Source organism: Condylura cristata, unplaced genomic scaffold (genome assembly GCF_000260355.1).
Source record: "Condylura cristata isolate star-nosed mole 26May11 unplaced genomic scaffold, ConCri1.0 scaffold00002, whole genome shotgun sequence".
Lineage (NCBI taxonomy): Eukaryota > Metazoa > Chordata > Mammalia > Eulipotyphla > Talpidae > Condylura > Condylura cristata.
This window is the reverse complement of record NW_004567103.1, coordinates 45,481,304-45,508,649: the sequence shown is the minus strand read 5'-3', so window position 1 is coordinate 45,508,649 and position 27,346 is coordinate 45,481,304. Positions and strand designations below refer to the sequence as shown.

At 35.2% G+C, this 27,346-nt stretch overlaps 2 protein-coding genes across 9 annotated transcripts in view; one reads left to right on the top strand and one right to left on the bottom strand.

Annotated features, from left to right (window-relative positions):
* DYNC1I2 (dynein, cytoplasmic 1, intermediate chain 2) overlaps positions 1 to 16,369 on the top strand; it is a 48,830-nt gene extending 32,461 nt beyond the window's left edge. For 5 of the 8 annotated variants that reach the window (XM_012727293.1, XM_012727277.1, XM_004674551.2 and 2 more), the window contains 4 exons: positions 555 to 699; positions 11,194 to 11,334; positions 13,093 to 13,218; positions 15,173 to 15,809. In XM_012727293.1, the coding sequence (XP_012582747.1) occupies positions 555 to 699; positions 11,194 to 11,334; positions 13,093 to 13,218; positions 15,173 to 15,286 (526 nt within the window). In that variant the 3' untranslated portion in view covers positions 15,287 to 15,809. Of the gene's footprint in view, positions 1 to 554; positions 700 to 11,193; positions 11,335 to 13,092; positions 13,219 to 15,172 lie in introns of all 8 variants that reach the window. The other 3 variants (XM_004674547.2, XM_012727298.1, XM_012727296.1) reach the window with 2 other exon arrangements.
* A 9,094-nt stretch (positions 16,370 to 25,463) lies between these two features.
* The window catches only part of SLC25A12 (solute carrier family 25 (aspartate/glutamate carrier), member 12), a 65,509-nt gene continuing 63,626 nt past the window's right edge, over positions 25,464 to 27,346 (bottom strand). Inside the window, exon 18 of the mRNA XM_004674544.2 lies at positions 25,464 to 26,565. Coding sequence (XP_004674601.1) covers positions 26,364 to 26,565 — 202 coding nt within the window. The 3' untranslated portion in view covers positions 25,464 to 26,363. The remainder of the gene's footprint in view (positions 26,566 to 27,346) is intronic.

The following is a 27,346-nucleotide window of genomic DNA, read 5'->3' as shown; positions in this document are numbered from 1 at the left end:
ATATGCCCATGCTTTATGCTGACCTTAAAAGTTGTAAATAAGTTTTTCCATTCTGATTTTATTTAGACTTTCAGCTTTAGTTCAGTTCTCCCAATAATTGTACAGTAATGTCACATACATATATTAAATTGACTAGTATTTCTCCTTCTGTTCAATTTGTTTTGAAATTGTCTAGCTGTACCTTATCAGTTGTTCCCTTGAGAGAAAAAAAAAAAAAATTGAGTGTCCAGATTTCATCTCAAATACAGATCACCTTTACTTAGAAGCTTTCAATTTAAAAGTAGCCCATATTTTCTCCCCTACATAGTGACCCTTTGTCTCCATTCCACCACCACAGATAGTGGACTTTTGAGTTCTGTTGTCAACAGCTATTGAGTGTTTATAGTTCAAAAATGTTCTTAAAGCTTTAGCGTAACAATCAACATAAGGTACTCTGATATGTTACTAGCACAGAGTTAAGTTTGTTAAAATTATGTTAAAAGATGATATATAAGCCCATAACAAGCAGCCTATTTATAAGAGATTTCCCTAATATTTTCACTTTTATGAAATAGCAAAGCTGGAATCAGTGAGATGTTTGAGGGGCACCAGGGACCAATCACTGGAATCCATTGTCATGCAGCTGTTGGAGCAGTGGACTTCTCCCATCTTTTTGTCACTTCATCATTTGACTGGACAGTAAAACTTTGGACAACTAAGGTACTTAAAAACAATTTCTGCTAATTTGCTCAGATTTTGGACACAAGGTGGTGCTCTAATACTATATAGGAAAGATAAACTTTCTAATCGCTTGGAAAGATTTACTGATGGATCAAACCTGATAAATTACACAGAAAATGAAAGAACAACTAGATTTAGTTTCCATAAAAGTATGCTAACAAATTCAGTAATCCCACATATAACCGAAGACCAGTCTTCCAGTTTCTTCAGGCTTCCCAAATCCAAAATGTTTATCCTGAACTGAGTTGGAAAAAAATGCCTGGGTAACTCACAAAGTACCTCGGATACCTGTGATATAGCCCAGTACAAAAGACCTACATTTGCTCTTGGGAGAGCTCTTAAGAGGCTTGTTGCATTTTACAGTGGTTCATAGAGCTGATGGAAAATGGAGAAAAGATGGATAAAAATTGGTATATAATGAGCCCTATATAATAAGCTATCTATCATAAATTTGAGTCCTTTTGAAAACATCGTGTAAAGGCATTGGTCTCACACACACACAGAGATAATAGTATTCCACAATAAATGTTTGATTTGGTTTTAATAAACTTCAGTTATTAAAAAAAAACCCATTTGGTTATAAAGTACTTTCTGTTCCTCTAGAAATTCCAGATAAATGTGACATAACCCCATTGAAAGTTTCAAGGCAAATCGGAAACATTTTATGGGGGTGAGAGAGGGAATGGGATCGGAACTGGGGTGGGAACTGGACTGTGATGATGGCACATGGGTGAATTGGTGGTGGGGGGCCCATGGGGATTACAATTGAGATGGAAAAATGCACAAAATGAAGAATGATGCAATAAAAAATCAAAAATATAATAAAAATTAAAACAAAAGAAAGTTTCAAGGCAAATCGAGGTAGGGAACATTACTTCCTTTAATAGACATTATAGTTTCATTTGATCCCATTTTAAAATTAATGTGCCTTAACTTTGCTGTCTAGTTTTCCTGCAGTATTACATTGTGCTGTATATTTGGAGTATCAAATTGTTTAAATTGCATTTTTTTCATGTTTACATCTGCTTCATTCTAAATGTTGTGAATAATTCATAATGAAACAATGTTAGGAACCATATTTTGTACTCAGTTTCACTGAGAAAACCTATTGGTCTTAACAGATGATCTTCACTGCTACAGTGAATTCATATATATATCTGTCAAATCCTGGCCTTGGGAATCTGGGATGAACTCACTATCCACTCTTATTCTTGCTTGATATTATCTTTCAGTCTAATATGAAGTGATTTTTAAAAACTTGGCCTCGAAAAGCTTGCCTTTTAAAAATTGAGCATTTTCAGGTTTGGCATTAACACAGACAAAAATAGCATTTACCCTAAGTATAATCAAGGAAACATAGAAAAGTACCTAATATGGTGTTAACCTGTTGTAGGCCCTTCACAATGTTGAGTTCTTTCTTATGCCCTTCAAAGGGATCATCGAGCCAGAATGCATTTAATCTTACCTGTTTTCTTTCTTGGGTTTTTCTTGCATATTTTTTTCCTATTAATGACATGTATATACAAAGCAAAATAGGGAAAAGTAGAGGAGGTTCTTGCAATCACAAGCAAAGCATTGCATACTTTAGCTAATAAATACCAAAGTAAGGGCCCTCCCTGGTAGCGCGGTGGGTTAAATCACAGCACTATGAAGCTAGCCACAGTCACTTCACGAGTTCAGTCCTAACCTGGGAGGTGACCCACATGGCGTGGCAGATCTCTCTTGACCCGTCCGCTGTTCCCCTTTGCAGTGTTCTTTGTTGATCTACCTGTTCTGTGCCCCACTCTGTCTCTGGTGAGTCCTCTCACTACCCCTGCACCTCTGGCCTGTACCCCAGTTCTGTATGCATAAATAAATATATCTTTAAAAAAAAAAAAAACAAGATGTAGAATTAGAAAGATAAAGCCAACTCTCTCTGTGGGCTGCAGGTATTCATGTAAGTAACTCCAGTCTGGATGTGCTTTCACCTGGTGGTCCTTTCTGCCTACACAGGAGACACAACATCTTCACTAGGTTATTGGCAAGCTTCCTTTTTTGGTAATTGAAAAAACAATGGCTGTGTTAGCTTCATAGTGCTATGCTTTAAACCGTGCACCACCAGGGAGGGCCCTGAAAAGCATTTTTATCTACTTGAAGATTTATTATTTTACTATCTCAGAGCTTTAGTTGACAACCTTCTTTTAGTTTTAAAATTGAGATCTCCTTTCTTTTATTTATTACCACTAGATTGGAAGAGTTCATCTTGCTTAAACAAGGAAAGGACTATCTATGGTGGCAGACTGATTTGATGATATGATTTGGTGGTAGTAATTCATAGTTGGTTCATGGTGGTTCAACCAGCGGTGTTGTCGATATATTTTTTGTTTTTGTAGTATGCAGTATATCAACATAGAACTACTTCCAAAAAAGAATAAGAGATAGGCCTATCTTTTTGCTAATTAGGTTAAATGTCTCTGCCTTCTATGAACTTTATATATTCATTCAACTCTTCATATCTCTGAACCCCTTATATACTCCAATGTAAATGGTCAAAAAAGACAGGCTAACATAGAACAGGGTGTATTTATACATGCCCAAGAGCCGTTTAAAACTATCAGAAGAATTACTCTTTAACTTTTCTAAACACAAACAGTTTGACTCTGAGGGGTAGAACAACAATTTGTTGAGTAAATATTTGTATAGTTGGCCATATCATAGCTTACAATGTCATTGTGTTGATCTTGGATTTATATTTTATGATGAATTGTGTTGCTGGTATTTGTTTCTTCCATGAAGAAAAACTGTGCCTTCCAACACAATTATAATCAATAGTAGGCAGTATTTTTTTTTATGTTTATTTTTACATCATTTTGTACATTTTTTTTTTCATCTCAATTGTAATTCCCGCAGATGTCCCATCACCAAGTCACCCATGTGCCATCACCATAATCCCGTGCACTCCCCATCCCACCCCCATTTTTGATCCCATTCCCCACTCCACCCCCACAAAATGTCTCTGGTATATGGCTGTTCATTATTCTTGTTATTTTCTCACCTGGTCCATTGTACTCCTGCTATGAGTGAAACCATCCAGTATTTTTCTTTCTCTTTCTGGCTTATCTCACTAAGCATGATCTTTTCCAGCTCCATCCAAGTTGCTGCAAAAGACATGTGTTTCTCTTTTTTGGTTGCTGAGTAATATTCCATTGTACATATGAGTAGGCAGTATTTTAAAATAGTCTCTTATTAAAAACAGTCTTCCACTTTCATCTTAGGCCTTTTAAACCAGTTCATGCTCATGAGTTTAACAGATTAAATGCTTTGCTTCTCTGCTTCTATAAGTTCTTTCTCAATTAAACTCTCATAAACTGGAAGAAAGAATCATTACATATTGCTGTCTCTTTGTGTCTTTTTAGGATTTGGCTCTATCCCAGTAGCTAAACAAAATAGTTTCTTTTTTGTCTCTTTCTTGTATGTCTTCTTAAAAAAATCCCCAGATATATCAAATTGACACTACTTCATAGTTAAAGTACTTTATTTCTATAGGCAACTTCAATTTTCCCCAGTCAATTAATAACGTAAAGTTGTTCTGGGTCATCAAACTGTTTCACTATATTTGGAACCCAGCTAGCTATTTTTAGTAAAGCTACTTTTATTAATGTAGCGAACATATGATTTTCCACATATTGGTGAAGTTTAAACTGTTACTTATAGTATATTTGGAAAGCACTGTTACCTTTCCAAAATACTAAATCTAAAAATTCACAACAGGGCCCCGCAGCACTATGAAGCTGTCCACAACCACTGTAGCACAATTTCAATCCCCAGGCCACCCCTGACCTGCCTGCTGCTCCCCTCCGCAGTGCATTTCAATAGATCTGCTTGTTCTGCACCTCAGCCTATGTCTGGTAAATCCTCTCACTACCTACACCTCTGGCCAATATCCTAACTCTTGTATGTTTAAACAAATCTTTAAAAATAAATAAAAATTCACAACAAAACCACTTTGGCAGGGCTGTCAAGTGGTAGGAAAAACATGTGAGTTATAAAAGCTCCTTGCAGGTAACCTGAAGATGTCATTGAAGTGTGGTGAATTAGCTTAGTATCTACCATGTTTAACCATACTTGTTACAGATTACTCTTGAAATGTAAGAATTAGTTATTTGGGGGACAGAATGTTTTAATGGATATACAGTACATTCTAATCTCAACAAATACCTGAATCATGTTTACCATAAAGTGACAAAGCTAAGATTATTGTAATTTCTTAGAATAGGTAGCTTATAGTCTTTTGTTGTCTATACAACTCTTTAAAATATTTTCTCTGATGTGTTAGTTTTCTTATTTATTTTTAAAATATTTATTTATTTATACATACAAGAACTAGGCTGTAGGCCAGAGGTGTGGAGATGAGCGGATTCACCAGAGACAGAGTGGGAAGCAGAACAGGCAGATCTACTGAAATACACTGCTGAGGGAAGCAGTGGGTGAGACAGAAAGGTCTGCTACACCATGTAGTTGGCTCCCTGGTGATAGCTTGATAGTGAGGAGACTTTAACCCCTGTACCACCAGAGAAGCCCCTTCTTTTTCTTATTTTAATAGCTTTCCTAATTAACTCTGAGGAAATACCGGCACTAACAAGGTTAAATAACTCTTATCTGAAATCATATTTACTATATGGAATAGTAAATTAGCTTGGAGTAATAGTTATGCCTATGCTAGACAAGTTAAAATAAACAATTACTTTGAAGTTGGGGGTATTTCTTAACCCCCATCTGGAGCCACCTGGAACCCAGTCCTCCATGGCACTATTCACCTTTGTGCTTTGTGACTTGCTGCTAGTCAATGTGGAGCCTGTCCTTTGCATATTCAGAAACTTATCAGTAACAGAGTTGATTAAGAGTGCTGGCTGGAACTAACAGACCTCTAAGACACTGATATATTGGAGAAGGCCAATTATTAACGTACAAGGAGAAACAACTGCCACAGGCCCAGCTATTCATGCTGGCTGGCCAGCTCATTGTTTCCCTATAGGTAATCTACATGGGAAGCCAAATTACAATCAGAAGATTGCTTGTTGAGCAAGGAATTAGAACAAAAGAAGTTTTCTAGTTTGAATGTTTAATGATGTCAAGCAAAGATGGCTTGACTCATTCATCTTGACATAGAGATAACCTTGCCATGGGTGGTAATTCTCAGGATCATTGGCTGAGACTCACACCGAACAATGCTTGAATTGGGTACTTGAATTTTTCTTGTAAAACTATACTTTTTTTGTATTGTCTTATTTCTTCTCAAAAAGTTAGTGTTTTCATTCAGGTTATATAGGAAGGTATTTCTGCCCTTGGAACCATTTCTTTTTAAGGAGAATCTGTCTACTCTGTGCTGATCCATGGAAGAACATACTTATTATTTCAGTTTTCTGGAAAACACCTCATTATCTTCATGTATTTATTGTAGAGGGATTCTTTTGGATATTAATCTACAAAGTACAGTTACTATATATTAGTTTCCTAAGGTAGCCATACAAGTTACCACAAACTGAGTGGCTTAAAACAATGGAAGTCTGTTCTCTCCCAGTTCTGATGGCTAAAAGTTTAAAATCAAGGTGTTGACAAAGTAGGTTACTTTCAGAGGTTCTGAAGTGATTTCTGATTCTAGTTTCCATGCCTCTTTCCTAGCTTCTAGTGTTACTAGAATCTTGATGCTTCTTGGGTTGCGGTATCCTGGTTCTCCCTCTGCCATTACATGGTGTTCGCCCTGTTTGTCTTAGTGTCCTCAAACTTTTCTTCTTTCAAGACGCGCATTCTAATGCAGTATAACCTCAGCTTAGATTGATTAAATCTTTAAAGACCCTATTTACAAATAACACATTTACAAGCTATTAGTAGACATGAATTTGGGTGGGAACACTATTCAAGCCAATACATAATCATAAAGAACTCAGGAAAAAAATATGACTTGTCCTTTGACTTTATAGTGTTTATTCTCACCACTGTGCTTAATCATATACTGTTATACAAAAAAAAAAAACTTTTTTTTTGATTCATTCTTTTGTCGAATATGTTTGCAAATCTTTTATTAGAAGAATTTTAGAGCTGAGGTGAACTTTAGACATTCTCTAGTTCAGTGTTTCTCAGTTTTAGTTGCATTATAATCACCTGGGGAGTTTTTAAAACTTTAAACTCTCAGCACTCTAGACTGACTGACTTAGAAATTCTAAGGAAACTCAGGCAGTCACATATTTTTTTTAATTCTCCAAGGTTGTGAGGATTATAATGTTTTGTTTGAATTTCAAAATCATCGATATAAAATATTTTGTTTTGTAAAAAAAATTAGAGACTTAGAAATTAAAATCACAGTTCAATCAACTCCACTGGTCAGTAGGTGCTGACAAGGATACAGAGAAAGGGCAGCATTTATGTGCAACTGGTGGATTACAATCTGGTAAACTCACTTTGGAACACTGCTTGACAGTATCTACTAAAGCAGAAGGCATGTATGTCCTGTGGTCAGGAAAACTGAGTGTTTACATCCATCAAAAGATTGGCCCTCCCTGGTGGCGCAGCGGATTAAAGCACTGCACTGAGAAACTAAAGCCACTTCCTCATGAGTTCGATTCCCGCCTGCCCCGGAGGTGACCACATGGCGTGGCAGACCTCTCCTGACCCGCCCGCTGCTCCCCTCAGCAGTGTACTTGTCAATCTGCCTGCTCTGCTCCCCGCTCTGTGTGTGGTGAATCCTCTCACCCTCCGCATCTCTGGCCTGTACCCCAGTTCTGTATGAATAAATAAATAAATCTTTAAAAAAAAAAAAAAGACATCTACAACTATGCTCAAAGCAGCACTTTTCATAACTACTGCAAGCATTTTTCCAAAGTTGCCCTTTCTCTTTATCGCATTGTAGTTTTAATTTGCATTAGCTTGAGCCTAATTAAGTACATTTTATGTACTTACTGACACTTGTGAAGTGCCATTTCAAGTCTTTGAACCACTGTCTTTTGATAACCCCTTTAGAAGTTTATGCAGACCAATATGTAGTCTTAAAATGAGCATGTGAATAAGATTGTGAAAACTTCTAAATCTAGATGGGAGACCATAAAATTACCCAGAATATTCCATAAGAATAATAGACCTTAGCATGGTGGAAGTTAGCACTGATATGCATCGGATTGACCAATGAAGTAACACCAAGAACCTGTGACAAAATATATTAAGAGTTAGATCCTGCATCTGAATTATTTAAAAACTGCAAATGAATGTGATTTCCATCCTAAGTTGAAAACCACTATCTCAGAGTAAGATTTAATTTGACATTCTAGCCACTGAGAGTTATAAGTAAATAATGTTCTTATGAGGGGAGGGGGGAAACAAAACCTTTGTTAGTTTTAGCTTACTTTTAACTTTTTTTTTTAAAGATTTATCTATTTGTTCATACAGAACTGGGATACAGGCCAGAGGCTCAGGGGTGGTGAGAGGCTTCACCAGAGACAGAGTGGAAAACAGAACTGGCAGATCAACGAAGTACACTGCTGAGGGGAGCAGCAGGCGGTCAGGAGAGGTCTGCCACACCATGTGGTCATCTCTGGGGCAGGCGGGGATCGAACTCATGCAGAAGTGGCTTTAGATTGATTCTCAGTGCTGTGCTTTAACCCACTGCGCCACCAGGGATGGCCACTTTTAACTTTTGGTAATTTTTTTTTTTTTTTTTTTACTTCTTAAATTTTGCTTTCTTAATTAAAAACATTTTGGCTCTTAAGATGGTCATGCTATTGACATCTACTGTCATGTCTGAAAATTTTAAATCCATATTTTAAAGGATTTGTTTTACAGAAATTTCAAATAGATACATAAAAGCAGAGCAGCGGGCCCTGCTTGGTGGCTCAGTGGGTTAAAACACAGCACTGAGAAGCTAAAGCCACTTCAACATGAGTTCAATCCCCGCCCCAGAGGCGACACACATAGTGTGGCAGACCTCTCCTGACTCGCCTGCTGCTTCCTCAGCAGTGTACTTTGTCGATCTGCCTGTTCTGCTCCCCACTCTGTCTGTGAATCCTCTCACCGCCCTGGCACCTCTGGCCTATATCCCAGCTCTATATGCATAAATAAATAAATCTTTAACAACAACAACAACAAAAAAGCAGAGCAGCAAATACAAAGAAGCATTGTACCCATTACATAACTTTTATAGTGGTCAACAAAATCTTTTTTGATCTATTTTCATGTGCATTCCCTGTATCACACCCCATTTCTGTATTATTCTAAAGCACAACTAGACATGTAATTTCATTTATAAATATTCAGTATATATCTCTAAAAGTCTTCTTTTTTCAAGAGCTACATATTACTTTGCCATAGTTATTACCCCCCCATCCATGGGCAATGACCTTTATCAAGTAATCATTATTCAATTAATTTTTTTTCACTATTTGTTTGAAGCAGGATCCAAATGATGTTCATATATTTGTGTTTGACATGTTCTTAAGTCCCTCTTTCCTCTCTTCTTACTTTGCTCTTGCTCAAGAAGAAACCAGCTTAGTAGTTGTATTAGAGTTTCTTAGTGTGGATTTTGCATTCTTACAGTATTCATATCATTGTATATAGATGTAGATTTTTCATACTTCTCTAAAGAGAAGCTTGCCCCATACATAAATCACTAGGTGTCCCCCAGTTCTAATGTTGGCATCTCTTCAGTCTTTTTGGTCATCTGAAGCTTACTCTGCAGTTGATTCCTCAGGATGTATTCTTGAGTATATTGCTTCCGAGGCTGTCTGGTTATAGAGGTCAAATTGGCAATGTTTTACTTTTTTTTTTCCTTCTTTTTTAAAAATTACTATAAGTATATTACTCTTGTTTCTGGTAAAAGCATTGTTTAAAAAAAAAAAAAACAGTCTGACAATAGATTGAGTTTCTTTTCCTTACTGTGACTTCATCATCTTAAAAGCCTGGATGATCAAATGATTTTTTCTTTAGTTGATTATCATAAATACACAGAATACTGTATAACATGTAGTTTAAGCTGTCCTTTATTTTAGAAGAATGCCCTTAAATTATTGTTTTTTGTATAGTACCCATATGATTTTCTTCTTCAAGAGCTGCTATTACAGGTATATCTTGCTAATGATCTTTTTCACCTATCAGTCTTTAATTTTATCTCTTCTATTTCTTAAATAGCAGTGTTATTGAGATATAATTCATACACCATAAAATTCACCTTTTTAAAGTGTACAGTTCAGTAGTTCTTAATATACTCACAGACGTAGGTACTATCACTACTATCTACTTTTAGAAAACCTTTAATTTTCAGAAAGAAACCCATATCCATTAGTAGTTATTTCTCTTACTTACTCACCCTGGTCCTAGAAACTCCCAGTCTACTTTCTGTTTCTGTGGAACTGACTATTGTGAACCATTTGTGGATATCTTATGGAATCACAGAGTATATGACTGGCTTCTTACACTTTACATGATATTATTAAGGACCATTCAGGTTAGATAACATGTGCTAATACCTACCTCTTTTATGACCCAAACTATTGTATTTCTATACTATACCACTTTTTGTTTATCCATTCATTAATTGATGGACATTTGGGTATTTCAACTTGTTAGCCTTTATGTATTACACTAAGATTTTTGTTTTCACAAATTCTTTAATCTATCTTGCATATATACCTAGTTGTGAAATTGTGGAGTAATATGGTAACTCTAATTAGCATTTTGAGGAACTGTACTTCTTTTCCACAAAGATGCTTATACCAGGCAGGTCTTACAGTTGTCAAGTTCATTTCCACCTGCTTACGTTTGGTGTTTTGCTTATAGATGTAATATTTGGTTTTGTTATCTTCATTGCATTCTCTGGGTTTATGAGGAGATTTAAAGGATATTCAAAATGTATACCACCACTATCATCTTCTCAAAAGCCTTTTATTGACAGATGTTCTTAGAGCACATTCTCTTCCCTTTTTTTTTTTTTTTAAGATTTATCCATTTGTGCATATAGAACTGGGGTACAGGCCAGAGGCTCAGGGGCGGCAAGAGGCTTCACCAGAGACAGAGTGGGGAGCAGAACAGGCAGACCGACGAAGTACACTACTGAGGGGAGCAGCGGGCGGGCCAGGAGAGGTCTGCCGCGCCGTGTGGTCACCTCCGGGCAGGCGGGAATCAAACCCATGCGGCAGTGGCCTTTGCTTCTCAGTGCAGTGCTTCAACCCGCTGCGCCACCAGGGAGGGCCCTCTCTTCCCTTTTTTTAAATACCACTCCTCTTTTTTAAATACACCATACTATATATCTTTTAAATAATGTATGGTGTCTATGAGTTAAAAAGAAAATGCAACACTATAGTTGATTTATAGTTCATAAACTTCAGGTAATTCTGCAGAGAAGACTATAGGAACTTTTTGTAGGCTTACTTAAATATCATGAAGTGTTAATATACCTGTTGAATGTAAGTCATATTTTGAATGTGCTAAGAATCAACTTTTCCCTTTCAGAATAATAAGCCTTTGTACTCGTTTGAAGATAATTCAGACTATGTTTATGATGTTATGTGGTCACCCACCCATCCAGCCCTATTTGCTTGTGTGGATGGCATGGGGAGGCTGGATTTGTGGAATCTCAATAATGATACAGAGGTAAGCTAAAAAAAAAAGTATTAAAAAATAGAAAATTGGGTATTTATTGAATAATTTGTGAAACTCCTTTTATCCAATGAATGTAAAAAGGCAATGTGATTGTAGCTTTAGCACAAAGAAACCAAATAAGCTTTGTACCTTAAATAATAAATATCATGCTGTGCAGAACTAAAGGAAGAAATAGGGTTGTCAAGAGCACTGGGTTATTTCCCTTTGCTTCTAAAAACACTACCATGTCTCTAGTGTCCTGACAAAGTCTCATTCATAAGGCAACTGGGATGTTTTTCATTCACAGGCTAAAAAGCATATACTATCAGATTATTGAAGTATGTTAACCTTACTTTGAATTTGTAAATTACCTCTTACCCTTGATTAAACAGTATATCTTCCATAAACAGTATTTCTGTTACTATAAAATGAATATAAAAACTACCAAACTTACTAATTGTTATATAAAATCTCTTAGTGGCAGTGAAAACTGCAGCTATTACTTATTTCTAGCTATATATATTTTTACCATTTTAGTGGAGTTTAAAATGTTGCTAGGATTCTATATTACTGTGTGGTAGTAAGAAATAACATCAGCAGTTCTATCCATCTATCCATAACAATTGTTAAGAAAGTCTCTCGGTGCCTTTCCTGACATCCCACTCTTTCCCATGTATCTTCCTATTTCTGATGGCATCTATTCCAAATTCCTTGAAGTAAAATAGTTAGTTAAACAAGGCAAGAAGCTTTAGATTGAAAATATAAGAATTTTAAGACTATAACTCCTATACTGCTAGGAAAATGTATCAAGCTCTGGCTAAATGATTGGCTTTAACTATACATGACTAGCTACCTAGAATGACACACATTTTATGTACTTAATTTGGGTTTTGGTTAAAAAGATTTACAGTCTAATTATTAATTAGATTGACAATTTTTTCCCATCATGGAAAATATTTGTAAGAATATATGAATATAAATATTTGTAAGAATATAAGAATATAACTATGATTTACTGTATAACAGTTGACATTCTGGAGGATTATATTGATTATTAGGAGATGAATAGTCTCAGAAGAATTATTTTTTTACATTTCAAAATTTCTTTTAATTTTAGTGTGCTTTTCATCTGAGTCAAACATGGTATATTTGCTCGCAGTGTGGCAAATAAATTTCTTTTTCCTCAGTATAGGAGAAGCACAGTGAAATCCTTAGGGGCTGGTGCCATTGTACTGATGCTGTCATCATACCCTGCTCTAGACAGTTCACAGAAACAGGGCCTTAGGAAAAGACCCATTCTGTACCGTTAGTATGAACTGTTTCTAGGAACTTGAATGAAATCACAGGTTTCTACTGACAAAGATGCAAGCTACAAAAGTAATTCCTATCCTCTAAAATTGAACTGTAATCTGTTTATGAGGGCTTTTGAAATATTTCTTTAAAATGGGGATTTAGCCATCTGTTTTCAAATAGCTTGACTTCTTAAAGAAGTTAAAACAGCAAAGAATCCTTTATTAAAGAGAAGCCTTTCAAAATGATGTACCCAGTCATGTGATAATTTCTTATATAAGGATTTCAGTTACTTTCCAAAATCATTTTCAAGGATTGACTATAATGCCATTTTTTTTAATGTATCACTGAAGAAGAAAGGAAGAAAGTTGGAAAAAATACCTGTTTTCACCTTTGTTTTTAAAAATGTGACATGTTTTACATGTTTATAGAAATCTTGTTAGCACTTTTAAAACTGCACTGTGTTTTAAATGACTTTAGGTACCAACTGCCAGCATTTCCGTGGAGGGTAATCCTGCTCTTAATCGTGTAAGATGGACCCATTCTGGAAGAGAGATTGCAGTGGGTGATTCTGAAGGACAGATTGTTATATATGATGTGGGAGAGGTATGGGACTCACTCATTATAATTTTGACATATCCCTTTAGCTTTCGCAACATTGTAGTAAAGGTATCTCTGTGACTAATACTAGTCTTTAAGATTCACAGACTATATAAACCATATTGTTGTAAAGATAAAACTTACTTTCCACCACAGAAGTGACTGGATGCCCTGTGTCCCTGTACATGTTTTGAGGCAGGTATGTTTTAGGCCATAATCATTCATTGTTAGAAATTAGTAATTCTTCAAGCAGGAGAAATTGGAATTATAGTTGGAGTTTGGGGCTTTTGACACAGTGCTATCGGGATGAAATTTTATTTTTCTCTGATGTTAGGTGTGGTGTGGTAACATGCATTTGGATAGGTGTGAACCTTTTTCCCTAAGTCATTCCCCTAATTTACAGTGTTGTAAATTACTGTTACTTCAAAAAGAAAAAGTTACCAATAAACATTTATTTTTCCTTGTACTCATAGATGTGTTTGGGTTAAGTAGTAGAAAGCAGAGGTAGTATCTCTTGAGAGTTGTCTGATGACTGTATGAAATGTGAATCTTCACTCCTGAACCTTGTTGCAAAGCCATTGTCATTGAATCCAGAAGGAGTTGCAGTTCTCTCATCTTTAGTACTTGGGTTGACTGTACACAATGCCAAGGATTTATTTCCTTCTTTTTAGCCCTCAATAGCACCATAGTCACTCTTTTGTTATGTCTTATGATTCACCATCCTCTTTTGACACCCCACCACCGCTAGCAATCGGATGTGAAGGAAAGTAGATTGAATCATTTAGAACAACCAATTGAACTATCCACACTAATGGAAATGCTGTGTATTTGCACTATCCAGTATGGTAACTACTAGCCACATATGGCTATTCAGCAGTTAAAATGTGGTAGTACAACTGAAGAACTGAGTGAAATTTTTTTTTTAATTTTAAATAATGTGATTGTGAAGAGTCATGTATTGCTAGTAGCTATCCTACTGAATATAACTACCCTACTGAATATAACTATCCTATCTAACCTAACAGGCTAGAATATAGAAACAGGCACATTCATTTGCCACACTGAATGGTTGTGCCTTAATAGTAAAGTACCAGATACCTCCAATATTATAGTAAGAGTTATATAGTTGGTCATCAAACTGCTTTGGTAAAGCAAAATAATTACTTTTTTTTTTTTTTTTTTTTTTTTGAGGTAAGAGCCTCTTCTACCCCTTTGTTATTGACTTATCATTGAAGTGACAACATACCTTCTGATGAAGGGATAGCAATATTAAGGAAAGTTATATCTGCTCTGAACAAAAATACTTACATGAAACAAACTCTTATCAGCCATGCTTCACAAGCTTTTTCATACTAGGGATACTAAAAAAAAGTAGAAAAAAATTATTCAAAGATTTATTTATTTATTCAGGGTACAGGGTGGTGAGAAGCTTCACCAGAGGCAGAGTGGGGAGCAGAATAGGCAGATCAACGAAGTACACTGCTGAGGGGAGCAGTGGGCCGGTCAGGAGAGTTCTGTCACGCCATGTGGGTTATCTCTGGGAGGGGGATCGAACTCGCACTGGGCAGCTGTGGCCATCTTGCAGAGCTGCGTCCTTACCTGTTGCACCACCAGGGAGGGCCCAAAAGTAGAAATTTTTGAGGAGTTCCTCACCACCAGAAAAAAATTCAAGATAGTACATAAGAGTTATATTTACAGAGCATTATTGTTATTCTCTCTTGTACTGAGAGAGAGAATGGCAAAATCATTTCGGAGGTTGTCACAGCACACTTACAAACATTGTCTTTTGTTTGGAGATGTTGTAAATCATTGTTATAGTCCCTATTAATTATGAGAAGGCCGGACAGGTCAATTATTACTTTTTAATGGAAGATTTATTTGAAAACAAACTGAATAATAGTAAGATAGTCTTTTATTTTAGTGTACAAAAAAACAGTGTTTTGTTTTGTCTTTTTAACAGCAGATTGCTGTACCCCGAAATGATGAATGGGCACGATTTGGACGAACACTTGCAGAAATCAACGCAAACCGAGCGGATGCAGAGGAGGAGGCAGCCGCTCGAATACCTGCTTAAGCTCCTAAAAAGAGGATATTATGTAGCTTTAGTGGTGTGGGGAAGACTCGAAGTAGATCCTAAGACTATTTGCATGCTTCTGTCTAAATGATAATTAAAAGGAAACTTTGTGGATTAAACTGTGGGTTTAATACATCCAAATCTTACAATGTCCCTTTTTATATATAACATGCATCTTGTTTTGGATTTGTGTCATTTTTAATATCGCTGATTGACTTTATAGAATGCAGCCTTTCTGAATTCTTACATACCGTTGTTTCTTTGGTATTAGTTACTCTTTTGACTTCTTTTCAACTTATGACACTATATACAGTTATTTTTAAAGCACAGATTAAATAAGTTCTGCATATTTTTAAATATCACAATTCTGTTTTATTGAAAAATGTCTCACTAACCATAATATATAGGATAAGTGTTTCTCAACCATAGCATGCATACATCTATCCAAGTTCCATTCTGATATACTTTTTCTTCTTTATAATTCATGTAATAGCTATCTATAAATAAAACAAATATGCTTTAACTTTTAAAATTTTCATTTTGATTTACTTCTTTTAATTTTTGTATAAAATGTCTTTTTCTTCATATCTCTTATTATGCTCCTAGCTAGCAACCTCAAGTCTTATTAATAACTTTAAACTCTGTCTAAAGATACACCATACAGTATATTTTAGATTTCCCAGTGCATTATATGAATTGATGTTTGGATAGTACATCAGTGAAAAAATTTCTTGTAGGTTATCTTTTGCTTTATTCCCATATTTCCATCCATATAATATGATTAGTTTAAAAATTAAATAGAAAGCTGCCTATTATTTTCACTGAGATGTGTATGTATATGAGCATTTTGGAGTAAAACCTCCTTTAAGAGAAATTGATTTCATGGTTTTAATAGCCATGGAAGAAAATGTTCAATTGAACTTTGTCTTTGAATCTTGAGATATGTTGTCACAGCCTTGTCTACAAATCTGAGAGGTAAGTGACAATTATCTAAGAATTAATGTTGAAAACAGTATACTTCAGAACTAGAGGGAAGAATTATCAGACCTTGATTTTACCCACTTTAAATTGTTCCGTTTCTTAATACTGATCTTTGTCCTAAAGCTTAAAAGGACACCCTTTCGAGCAGAAAGTTAAAAACATTCTTTGGACCATTTTCTTCAGTTGACTGCCCCCAAAAGGTAATAATTTGCATGTACTTATTGTATTTTATTTTTAAAATCCTTTTCACATGAAAGAAATACATTTTAGAGAAAGATCGTACAATCCTTACTAGAAGGCCAACTGGAAGATTTTGAATAGTTATCACTTTTGTGATGCTTTTCTCAATAGGCTGATGATCTCAGATCTTTTGCTGGACTTTAGATGTACAGATTTTCTTTATGCCTACCATATTCATAATTCACTACCTTCTCAAAGTTTGAATGGATTTTGGGTATTTAAGTTTTTTTCACTATGTAGCTTCTAGGCACTGATAGTTTCAACATAGCCAATCAGCAATTTTTTACAAACTTTTCTAAAATTGCAGTATTTTGTGTTGTTAGTTTCATAGCAGGAACCTCAGTTTTGGCTTCTTAATATTCCATTACCAGTTCCCAGTCAGAAGACGAAACAGCTTGCACTCAGGTAAGCTTTCAGAAAGGTCTGTTTCACTTTGTGAGGTCACTTATTCAGGTCTCTGGTAATGTATTATCCTGCCTCTCTTTTAATGTACTTGATTTGGTCAGAAAACTGTGGGGCAGTGATTGTATAGGGTATAGAACTCACGTATATGATGCTGAACATGCAGAGACCTGACTCTCCGACTGCAGAAATCAGGTATACCACTGGTAAGGCTTTGATGGCAAGTCATTTTTATCTTTTGTGAATTTTTGTACTAGATATTTTTCAGACTTTTTTTTTTCCTGAACAAAATAATAGAATTGCTTTAGAAAAAAAAAAAAATCTACACTTATGGGTGGCCTAATGTATAAGAAAAAAAAGAACATTGAACTCAAAAACCCAGGTTCCATCCCTGGTACTCCCGTTAGCAGTAATGTCACCTGGGATAAGAATCAGTATTCTCATCTGTTAAATTAGAAAAATACTTGCTCTCTGTGAAGATTGCATGAGATATTGGGGGTATGAAGACTTTGTAAATTATAAATTAACCACACAAATGAGGAATTGTTTTTTCACCTTAGAATAGAAAAATGAGAAATTTTAGTCATTTGTGCAATGCAATAAAAGTTCATGTTCTAAGGAGTAAGTGGCTTGGTGTACAAGAAAAAGTAATTTTTGAATTCCAAGAAATCACAATTTGAACTCTCAGAACTCCCAGATGTTTAGAAACAGCAATGAATTGGGGAAGAGGGGGTATATTTACTGCCCTTAATCAGTGGTACTTTAACAAGGTATGTTTTGCTTTTATTTCCTATGGTAAAATGACAATATATGCTAGGAGAAAATGGGCCATTCTAAGTATCCAGCCTATACTTAGCAGTTGCTCTTATGTTAATTATATATAAAACATGGACTGTGATAGATCTGGAACCTTAGAAAAGAAACAGAACCTCTTTTTCAAATCAATGAGATAATGAACTGGGCCCATAGTAGCAGAATTGGAGTCAGTCATTTCCACAAAAATCTGGGAAACAACAGTTATTCCAACTGTTATAACTTATGCAATACCTTATCTTTTCTAAGATCAGTCTTCTTGGAAATACCAAGTGCTCACTGTAGGAAGACAATCATTAGGAGGAGCTTCAGTCCTTGGGGAACTGTGTGGCAGTCAAGCTTACAGGAATTCCTAAGAGCAGTCCTGCAGGAGTAGCTTTTATCTAACTTACATCTGGATTGGCATATCTCCATTATTTCATTATACTCACTATGATTTCCAGAAACAAATCAAAACCTGACTTATTAATAACAACTGAGCAAGTAACTTGGTGAAATGAGTAGGCCCTTATTCCTAACGGGTCTTATTTTTCCACTGTTAAAGTCATGATTTGTCACTATTTTGAGGGTCATTAGGTGAATTTGGAGGACCCTTCATCTCCTGAAGGTAAAAGAAATAGCCTTAGCTTTCCCAGCACTCAGGAGCTACTTAAGTAGAATTTGTATCAATTGGAAAAAAAGACTTTGTGTTGAAAATCAGATAAGCAATGCTGCCCTTGTATTTTGCTTCTCATCTTAGGCAAGTCCTTCACCTCTAGACTTCATCTCTGTTGTAAAATTAGTAACTGTGGTAATAACAGTATTATAATAATTGGAAGATATATCCACATAGATTAAAAAAAAAATCCTAGGAGGCTAATTGAAAATGAAAATAGTGTCCTTTAGTTGGAATGAGATCAGCTGAGAGGAAACAAGTGGCTACTAAACCCCTTCAAAACATTGTGGTCCCTAGATTTATATTTCTAGTTCTAAGAGTCCTGAACTTCGAGTCAACTTGTGTTGAAACTCAGCTCATCATACCTTTGTGCAAATAGCTTCACCTCTAATCCTAGTTCCTCACCATTTACAGGACAGTTTTAGAATAAAACCAGAATATATGTGAAAATACATACTAAACTGTAAAGCATTATACAAGTATGAGGCACTGCTATATGGGAGTTAATACTAACCTTCCACAGTTTCAATAACTGCTCTTCCTTCAGTAGCTCCCACAAATACATAGGCTTTATCTTTTTTTTTTTTTTAATTTATTTATTTGTGCATACAGAACTAGGGTACAGGCCAGAGGCTCCCCGGCAAGCATAATTGGCTTCCTGAAACTCTTTCATTTTTTTTTCCTCTTCAGCCGGAACTGAGGGGCGGGGAGAGGCTTCACCAGAGACAGAGTGGGGAGCAGAACAGGCAGACCGACGAAGTACACTGCTGAGGGGAGCAGCGGGCAGGTCAGGAGAGGTCTGCCACACCATGTGGTCACCTCCGGGGCAGGCGGGAATCGAACTCATGCTGAAGTGGCTTTAGCTTCTTAGTGCTGTGCTTTAACCTGCTGTGCCACCAGGGAGGGCCAGGCTTTAATCTCTTAACTGTTAAAAACAAGTTCTTACAAAGTCAGAGCTCTCTATTGAGACTTCTATTTGAACAACCAAGATTTTCTGACTTGACTAATTTAGAATTCACTTCTAATCTCAGCTTTTTATCCCCTCCTTCCAAGAGTAAGGAAACCACAAAAACAGTATATATGTTTCAAGGAAATAGAGTTAAGGAACTCTAAAGATCTTGCACAATTAGTGAAAATAGATGCCTTTTTTCCAAAGTTTCCTCTGCCTTATAAAGAACTGCCATTTACATTCTGACAGTTTAGTATGAATAACTGGTAGCATTGAGCATTTTCTAAATTACTATATATCTGTATGAATGTATGTCATAAATGACTGTATGTATATATACACACTTTATTTTAGCTTCCCTGTGATAAGGAGGTCATGATTCCTAACTTATAAAGGTAGGATCTAATTTGAACAAATTTCTGTGACCTTGGTGGGTAGTGAATTTTCAAGGTATAAATATTCCCACCATGATCGATTGCAAACAACTGATGTGTATTACTGAACATGGAGTTGGGAAGGTGTACATATAATGGGCTCTCGCTGAGCTAGTGTAAGCCAGATGCAACGTATCACCAGACTGGGAGACACCAACTCGCAATGTAGGAGTTGAACCTAGGCAGTCTGATTTCAGAGCTAATTTCCTCCCTACCTTCACTACACTGATCTCAGTCAACTAACAAGTCTGTTTTATTCAGATAAGCCAACCTAAGTGTCACATCTTAAAAGACCTTAAGTCAGTTCTGTAAGAGAGGAATTAAGATTAGTTTGACCTTAGGGTTTTTAAGTTTTATTTATTTATTGTATACCAGAACTAGGACATAGGCCAGACATACCCAGGACAAAAGGACTCACCAGAGACAGAATAGGGAGCAGAACAGGCAGACTTACTGAAATACACTGCTGAGGGGTATAGCAAAAAACGCAGCTAGACCGGGGCCTTACAACTTTTACAAAAATTAACTCAAAGTAGATCAGAGATAATTATAAGATACACAACCATAAAATTCCTAGACAATAATATAGATGAAAACCTAAACCTAGGTGGTGGTGGCTTTTTAGATACAATACCAAAGGCACAGTCCATTAAAGAAATAGTTGATGAACGAGACTTCCTTAAAATTAGAAATGATTTTGTTAAAGACTGTCAAAAGAATAAGAAGATAAGCCAGACTGAAAGAAAATATTTGCAAGAGCCACATCCAGCAAAGGACTATTACTCAAAATACACGAAGAACACTTGAAACAATAAGAAAACAAAGAACAAACATGGATATATAATATTACATATCTGTCAACACCAACAGTGAACCCTAATATAAATAATGGACTTTGGGTGATTATGTTATCTCAATATAGGTTCACCGAGTATAACAAAAAGTACCACTTTGGTGGGGATGTTCATAATGGGGAGCTACACATATGAGGGTAAGAGATATATACGAAATCTCTATGCCCTAATTTTGCAGTAAATCTACAAATGCTCGGGGTGGGGGGGGAAGAGAGGAATTTAAATTATTACTGCCAAATAAATTTTACATTAAAGAACGCAGTAGAGAAGAAATGAACAACAACAAAAACACACTCCAGCTATCAAATGAGTTCAACAAGATCATAGAATACAAAATCATAATTTTAAAAAATCAGTTGTATTTCTGTATATTAATAATGAACAACCTCAAAATAAATTTCCATTCAAACAAATGTAACAAACAATAAAATTCTTAGGAGTAAATTTAACACATAGAGTACCAGACCTGCACACTGAAAATCTATAAACATGGTTGAAATTTTCAAAGAACTAAATAGGTTCCAAAATCATGCACTAGAGCCCTCAGGATTGTTATGATGGCAATTCACCCCAAATTGATAATGTAGATTCAACAAATTCCTATCAAAATACCAACTGGCTTTATTTTTGTAGAAACTAACAAACTGAAATTTATATGGAAGTGCAAAAGATCAGCCAAATCAATTTTGAATAAGAATAATGCTAAAAGATTTACACTTGTTATTTCAAAACTTAACAGGAACCTACAGTAATTAAGACAGTGTAGTACTGGAATTAAGTATAGTCGTTGTAGATTAATGGAACAGAAGTAAGAAATAGATACTTTTATGTATAGTCAATTCATTTTTGATGAAATCACCAAAGCAGTTAGGTAGGGAAAGAGTAGTCTTTTTAACAAACAGCACTGAGACAATTGGATAATCATAGATAAAAATGAATTTAGAACCTTCCCATCATAAGTAAAAATTAAAATGGATTTCAAACCTAAACAAAAGAACTAAGATTTAAAAAATTTGAAATTCTTCCCTTCCTTGGTATAGGCACAGTGTGTAGAGGACACCAAAAGCAGACCTGGAAATTTTTTAAATGATAAATTGTACTTATAATTAAAAACTTTTGTTTCAAAAGATACCACTAATTAGCATTGAGAGAAAAGTCATTGCAAATCTGATATACAGGACTCATTCAAAATGTACAATGAATTCTTATGGGCCCTCCCTGGTGGCCCAATGGGTTAGCACAGCTCTATGAAGCATTACAATCACTGTAGCACAAGTTCGATCCCCAGCCAAGAGGTGATCCACGTGGCACAGCAGACTTCCCGTCTTGCCTTCTGCTTCCCTCAGCAGTGTATTTTGTCAGTCGGCCTGTTCAGCTCCCCACTCTGTCTCTGGTGAATCCTCTCACCACCCCTTCACCTCTGGCCTGTACACCAGTTGTGTATGCAAAAATAAATCTTTAAAAATTGGTTTTAAAACTCTGAAACACAAATACATGAAAGGTTTGTAACACTAGAGAAATGCAAATTAAAACTATGGTGAGGTATATCTTCATATCCACTGAATACAATAAAAAAAAGACAATACAGTGCTGGTGAGGATGAGGAGACACTATATTCACAAATTATTGTAGGAATATAAAATGACACATTTACATTTGAGGTGAAGGAAATATGCTAAAATAGAATTGTGATGCTTACACAGCTCTGTCAAGAATACCTCAGTAAAGTTGTTAAATAGAAAAACTAACTAGATTTTCACTTTATAATATTGGGACAAGTTAGAAAATTCCATGAGGACACAATTAGATAAACATGAGACATTGTGTAATACAAATGACATATAAAAACAAGTGGAAACTATTCTAAAATAAAAATCTAAAGATGCACAACTTTAACATAATGTACCGATCTTGATTAGATTCTGCATCACAGAAACAAAGATTTCTGAAATGCCTGGGGAACGTTGAATTTAGACTATCAGTCTATGAATTACTGCTTTTGTTTTTAGATAATGAAAATTCCCTGTGATAATGATATTGTTTGTAGAATGTCTTCATTCTTAGTAGATGCTGGAAAAATTAGGAAGTACCATGATGTCTGCAACGTATTTTCAAATGGTTCAGCAAAAGTAAATGTGTATTTACAAAAAAAAAAAAATGAAGGGAAATAAGTAATCTAGTTGAAAGGTATTCAAGGAGTTCATTTTACCTCTTCAAAGCTTTTTATAGAGTTGAAATTTTTTAAAATAAAAAGGGGGGAATCCAATTATAATCCTGTATACTATCCTGTATTTTAAGATATAATTTATGATAGCTTCCAAATAAATGATATACCTGGGAGAGAATGCACACACACACATCCTAGGTGTGTTGTGTATTCCTAGGAATGGAAAATCTTTTCAATAAACACTGTAGGGACATTCTCATACCATACGTCAGAGACAGTTTATAGGAAGAAATCTAAATATGAGACAGAAAACTATAAAGAGCAAAATGTCAACTATGGTCATTCCCTGGAGAAAGAATATTTTTTAAATGAACTATAAAGCATGCTAACCATAAAGGAAAATTTGACATATTTGAACATATAAAAATTAAGCCACAAGCTGGGGAGTTTTGTCATGGAACTCATATACTAGTACCTAGTATGTGTGTATATGTGTATGCTGCATATATATATAAATATACACATCTACATATATACATCTTGCAAATTAGTGAGAAATATGGATGAGTCTTTACCAGTAAAATGAAACTTACCTAAATGAAATCCAAATAACAAACATATGAAAGATACCCAGTTTCATTTGATATAAGGAGAATGCTAATTAAAACATGAGGTAACATATACCAACAGATTTCTCAAAATTAAAAGTCCAGTACATCCTTCAGGGAATTTAAAATGGTCACAAGACTGGGAAACAGTCTGGCAGGATCTAAAGTTGAATTTAGCAAAACTGGTGCCTTTGTAGTTTAACTCTTCGGTATTTTAAAAGAAAATACATAGTCATACACCTACAAAATATCCAGACCAGCACTATTTGTAATATCCCCAAACTGGAAACTCAGACATAGGGAATCAGATGTATAAATTGTACTATAGTCATTCAGTGAAATAAGCTAACTACAGTAACATATTTACTATATAAATGAATCTTATAATCTTGACCCAAAAAAGCAAGTCTCAGAACTATACAATATATCTTGATTTATAGAAATTTCAAGAACAGGAACTAAATTTTATGTTTATAGATATATCTACAGGAAATAAAACTATCAAGAAAAGCAAAGAAATGAAGAGTAGGGATAGTCATTAAGAGGAGATAAAGGGTTTATGATGTGGAGATTTGTGGGGGGGACTTCTGATGTGTTAAAGATAGATATTCTATTTCCTTTTCTTTGGTGGCTGTATGGGTACTCACTTTATGAATATTTAAAATAAATGCATCTATGTCTATGTATACAAATGTTCCAAGTATTTTCAGTATATCCCATATGAAAATATATAAATGGCCAGTAAATGTGAAAGGCATTCAGTGTCATAATAAGACAGTGAAAATTAGAAAAGTGATCATCAGGATTTACCTAAAATGTAAAAAACTGGTAATATCCACTTTGCCAAGGTTGCAGGTAAATAGGCATTTTCATATGCTGTCAGTAGAAAAGTAAATTAGTAAAGCTTCTTAGAAGGGCAAAGGCAATATATAGGAATGTATCATACCTGTATCTTGTGAAATCAATCACAATTTTAAATATACAAATGAAATACTAGCATATGTACTCAAAATATATGTACATAGATGTACCATTCACTACAGTGTTTGCAATGAGAAAAATGAATTAAACTCAATAAAGGAGAATTTATGTAAAGAATTATAATCCACACAAGGGAATACTATGCAACTATAAAAATTAAAACTTATGAACCACAAGAAAATGTGTCAAATAGTAAATGAACAAAAGTCATATAAGATATACATAACATTATCCTGTTTTTTAAATATAATATGTATATATTTATTTATTTATATGGAGAAATTGCGAGAAAAAATAGCAAATTTATACGTAGCCTGTTAGTAGTGATTACTTCTGGGGCAGAGGGTGTTGAAGGAAGAAACTGGGTAAAGAGGACACTTTCACATCTTAATCTATATACACATATATTCTATGAATCGCCTGTAAGAACATATCCATGAATTACTTGTGAATTTTTAACAGGTGGTAATAACAAAGCAACTGGATTGCTATTTATTCCATTCCAATGAGAACCTAATACATTTGGAAATAACTTGCTTTCAAAGCTAATTCTTTTGTTCCTGGAGGACCTCTAGTTGTGTTATGGGGCAGTCAACCATCAACTGATGAAGGCTATGTAGGATACTAAGTGACTTGGTCCATCCCCAGGCTTGCTCCTGAAAATATTTGCATACATTGCCATATCCTGGCTCATTGGCAATAGCAGTAATGTTTTCCCAAAGCACTTTGCTAAAGAAAATAAATTCTGCCACTACACATCAAATCACAACCATAGCAAAGTGTAGATATGGCTGTCGAGATGCATGCTGAGGTCCAAATTAGTAATCATACCCTTGACAAGTGACTTTTAGAATACGTAGTTTGTATTTGGACTCACAAGGAAGAATCTAGACCCCACTAAATCACAAAACAGATCTTTTTTCTTTTTCTTTCTTTCTTCTCTCCCCTGGTTCCACCAGAGTCCTTCCAAAGCAAACAATTTTGTATCAAAGTGGGTGAGAAGGAAACCTGATCATGACTTATTTGGAAATGGTAGTGAGTCAAAATGAAAAGCACTATCAGTATATTATGAAGGAAAATCCAACTACATGCATACATTTTGGTGTGCATTTTATTTTTGATTGGAATCAGCAATATGAATAAAAATTGCCAAAGTATCCTTTACTCGTGAAAGGGAGACCATTGCCTTACTGAGTCCGAAGAAAGCAAACTAAGCATGTAATTCTAGAGGCAGAAGTTCCTGTTTCAATATACACACTGACAAAAGAGGAGTTGTCTAGGAAATGCCTTTTGATTAATGAACAAAGGAGGATCTACACACATGAAATACAAATGGAAACACAGCAGCACACGCAAGTTATTAGCCTGGTGCTCTGACACCCACCGGCATGCATTTTTTCCTAAAGGAAACTTTTATTCAGTGGTGTCAGTACTAGGTCTCGCTATGCCTCTTGTCAGCAAATAACCTTTTTATTCCAGAATGGAAAACAAGCTAGGAATTAAATACATCCAATATTGATGCTCTATTTCCATAAGTCACCAATAAGAGAATGAATTTAATTTTAATACATTTATTTTTATGTGATTCTTAATAAAACACTTTCAAAACATTCTGTACATTTCAAGCCACTCAGAACTGCATTACATTCTATAAATGTGATTTGTTGGGATGAGGTGCCAAGATGTTTCTGTACAAAGATGTACAATATGTACAGTCACTATAAGTGCAAGCTGTGCAAAGCAGTCTAGAACACTAATTCATGCCAAGGCTTAGAAAACATTTCAACACATAAGACTAAAGCTTGAAACTGCGTTGTGTTTTTTTTTTCCTGGGCAAACAATTACTTTATAAACAAATATATGTATATGTCATATAGAAAGAATAGTTTGACTCTTCAGCTCAGTCAGCACCATGCAGCTGACGGGACACATTACAGGACTGCTCTCCTAGCCTCTTCAGGGTGCCATTTTGCCACATTGAATGGTCGTTTCATCATTGAGCTGCTGCTGCTGCCACCTTTGGCTGAACCACAGCAACACTAGGAGATTTAAATTTGGGGAGATAAAGGCCAAACTTGTTTTCAATGCCAGCAAAAGTGGCTGTGGCAAGTCTGTATCCACCAATGTGATCGGGGTTGGCAGGAGGAAGATCAGCAATGCGTGACTTAGGTGTTGGTTCTGAGCCAGAGGGTTTGCTGTTGATAGGAAAAAAATCGTGGTTAGTGTGCTCAAGGCTGATGAGAATGGCACATGACTGAATGTTTAGTCGTGTGCCACAAACAAGAGTGCTTGTCGAACCATTTCCTTGTCATCTATGCTGCATTAGTCATGATTTATAGCTGTTTTGGGAAAGCAATACATTCACACATTTGATTTAGAAAAGAAATGACCTCAATTTCAACGTTCACACATATACATAAATACATCCACAGAAAAAAGATCAGAAGAAAATATACTCAAATATTAATGTCCTCTGGGAAAAGGATTCTGATTTTCTATTTTCAAAAGTTTCTACACTACATGAATCATTACAAATTTATATTTTCTTTATTTTGACATAACAAACTAAAAAAATTAAATAGTAGATTCGTGAAGGTTATAAGTAAAAATTATTTAAAGGAAAAATAGATTAATTAGACTTTTATAAAATGTGAAAACAAAAGCCTGGATATTTTTTTTTTTTTTTTGTGGTGAGGGCATTTTATATCTATCCATATTTTTTTCCTTAGAAACGACTGTAATTCTAATACTGCTGTTCTTATTTCCTTTAAGAACTTGGCTCAGCAGTAAATTTCCTCCTTAGTCTCTGAATGGGAAAGGGTTTCATAGATTTATGAAGTAAGCATTAGGTATGGGATTTAGTCTTCTGCTGAAAGGCTGATTATTGCTTGCTTTGGGTACAACCTTTCCCACCCAGTAAATTCAATAAGTAATTTTTCTCTGCAGCACAAAATTAAGTCCTAAGCTTCAGTCTTG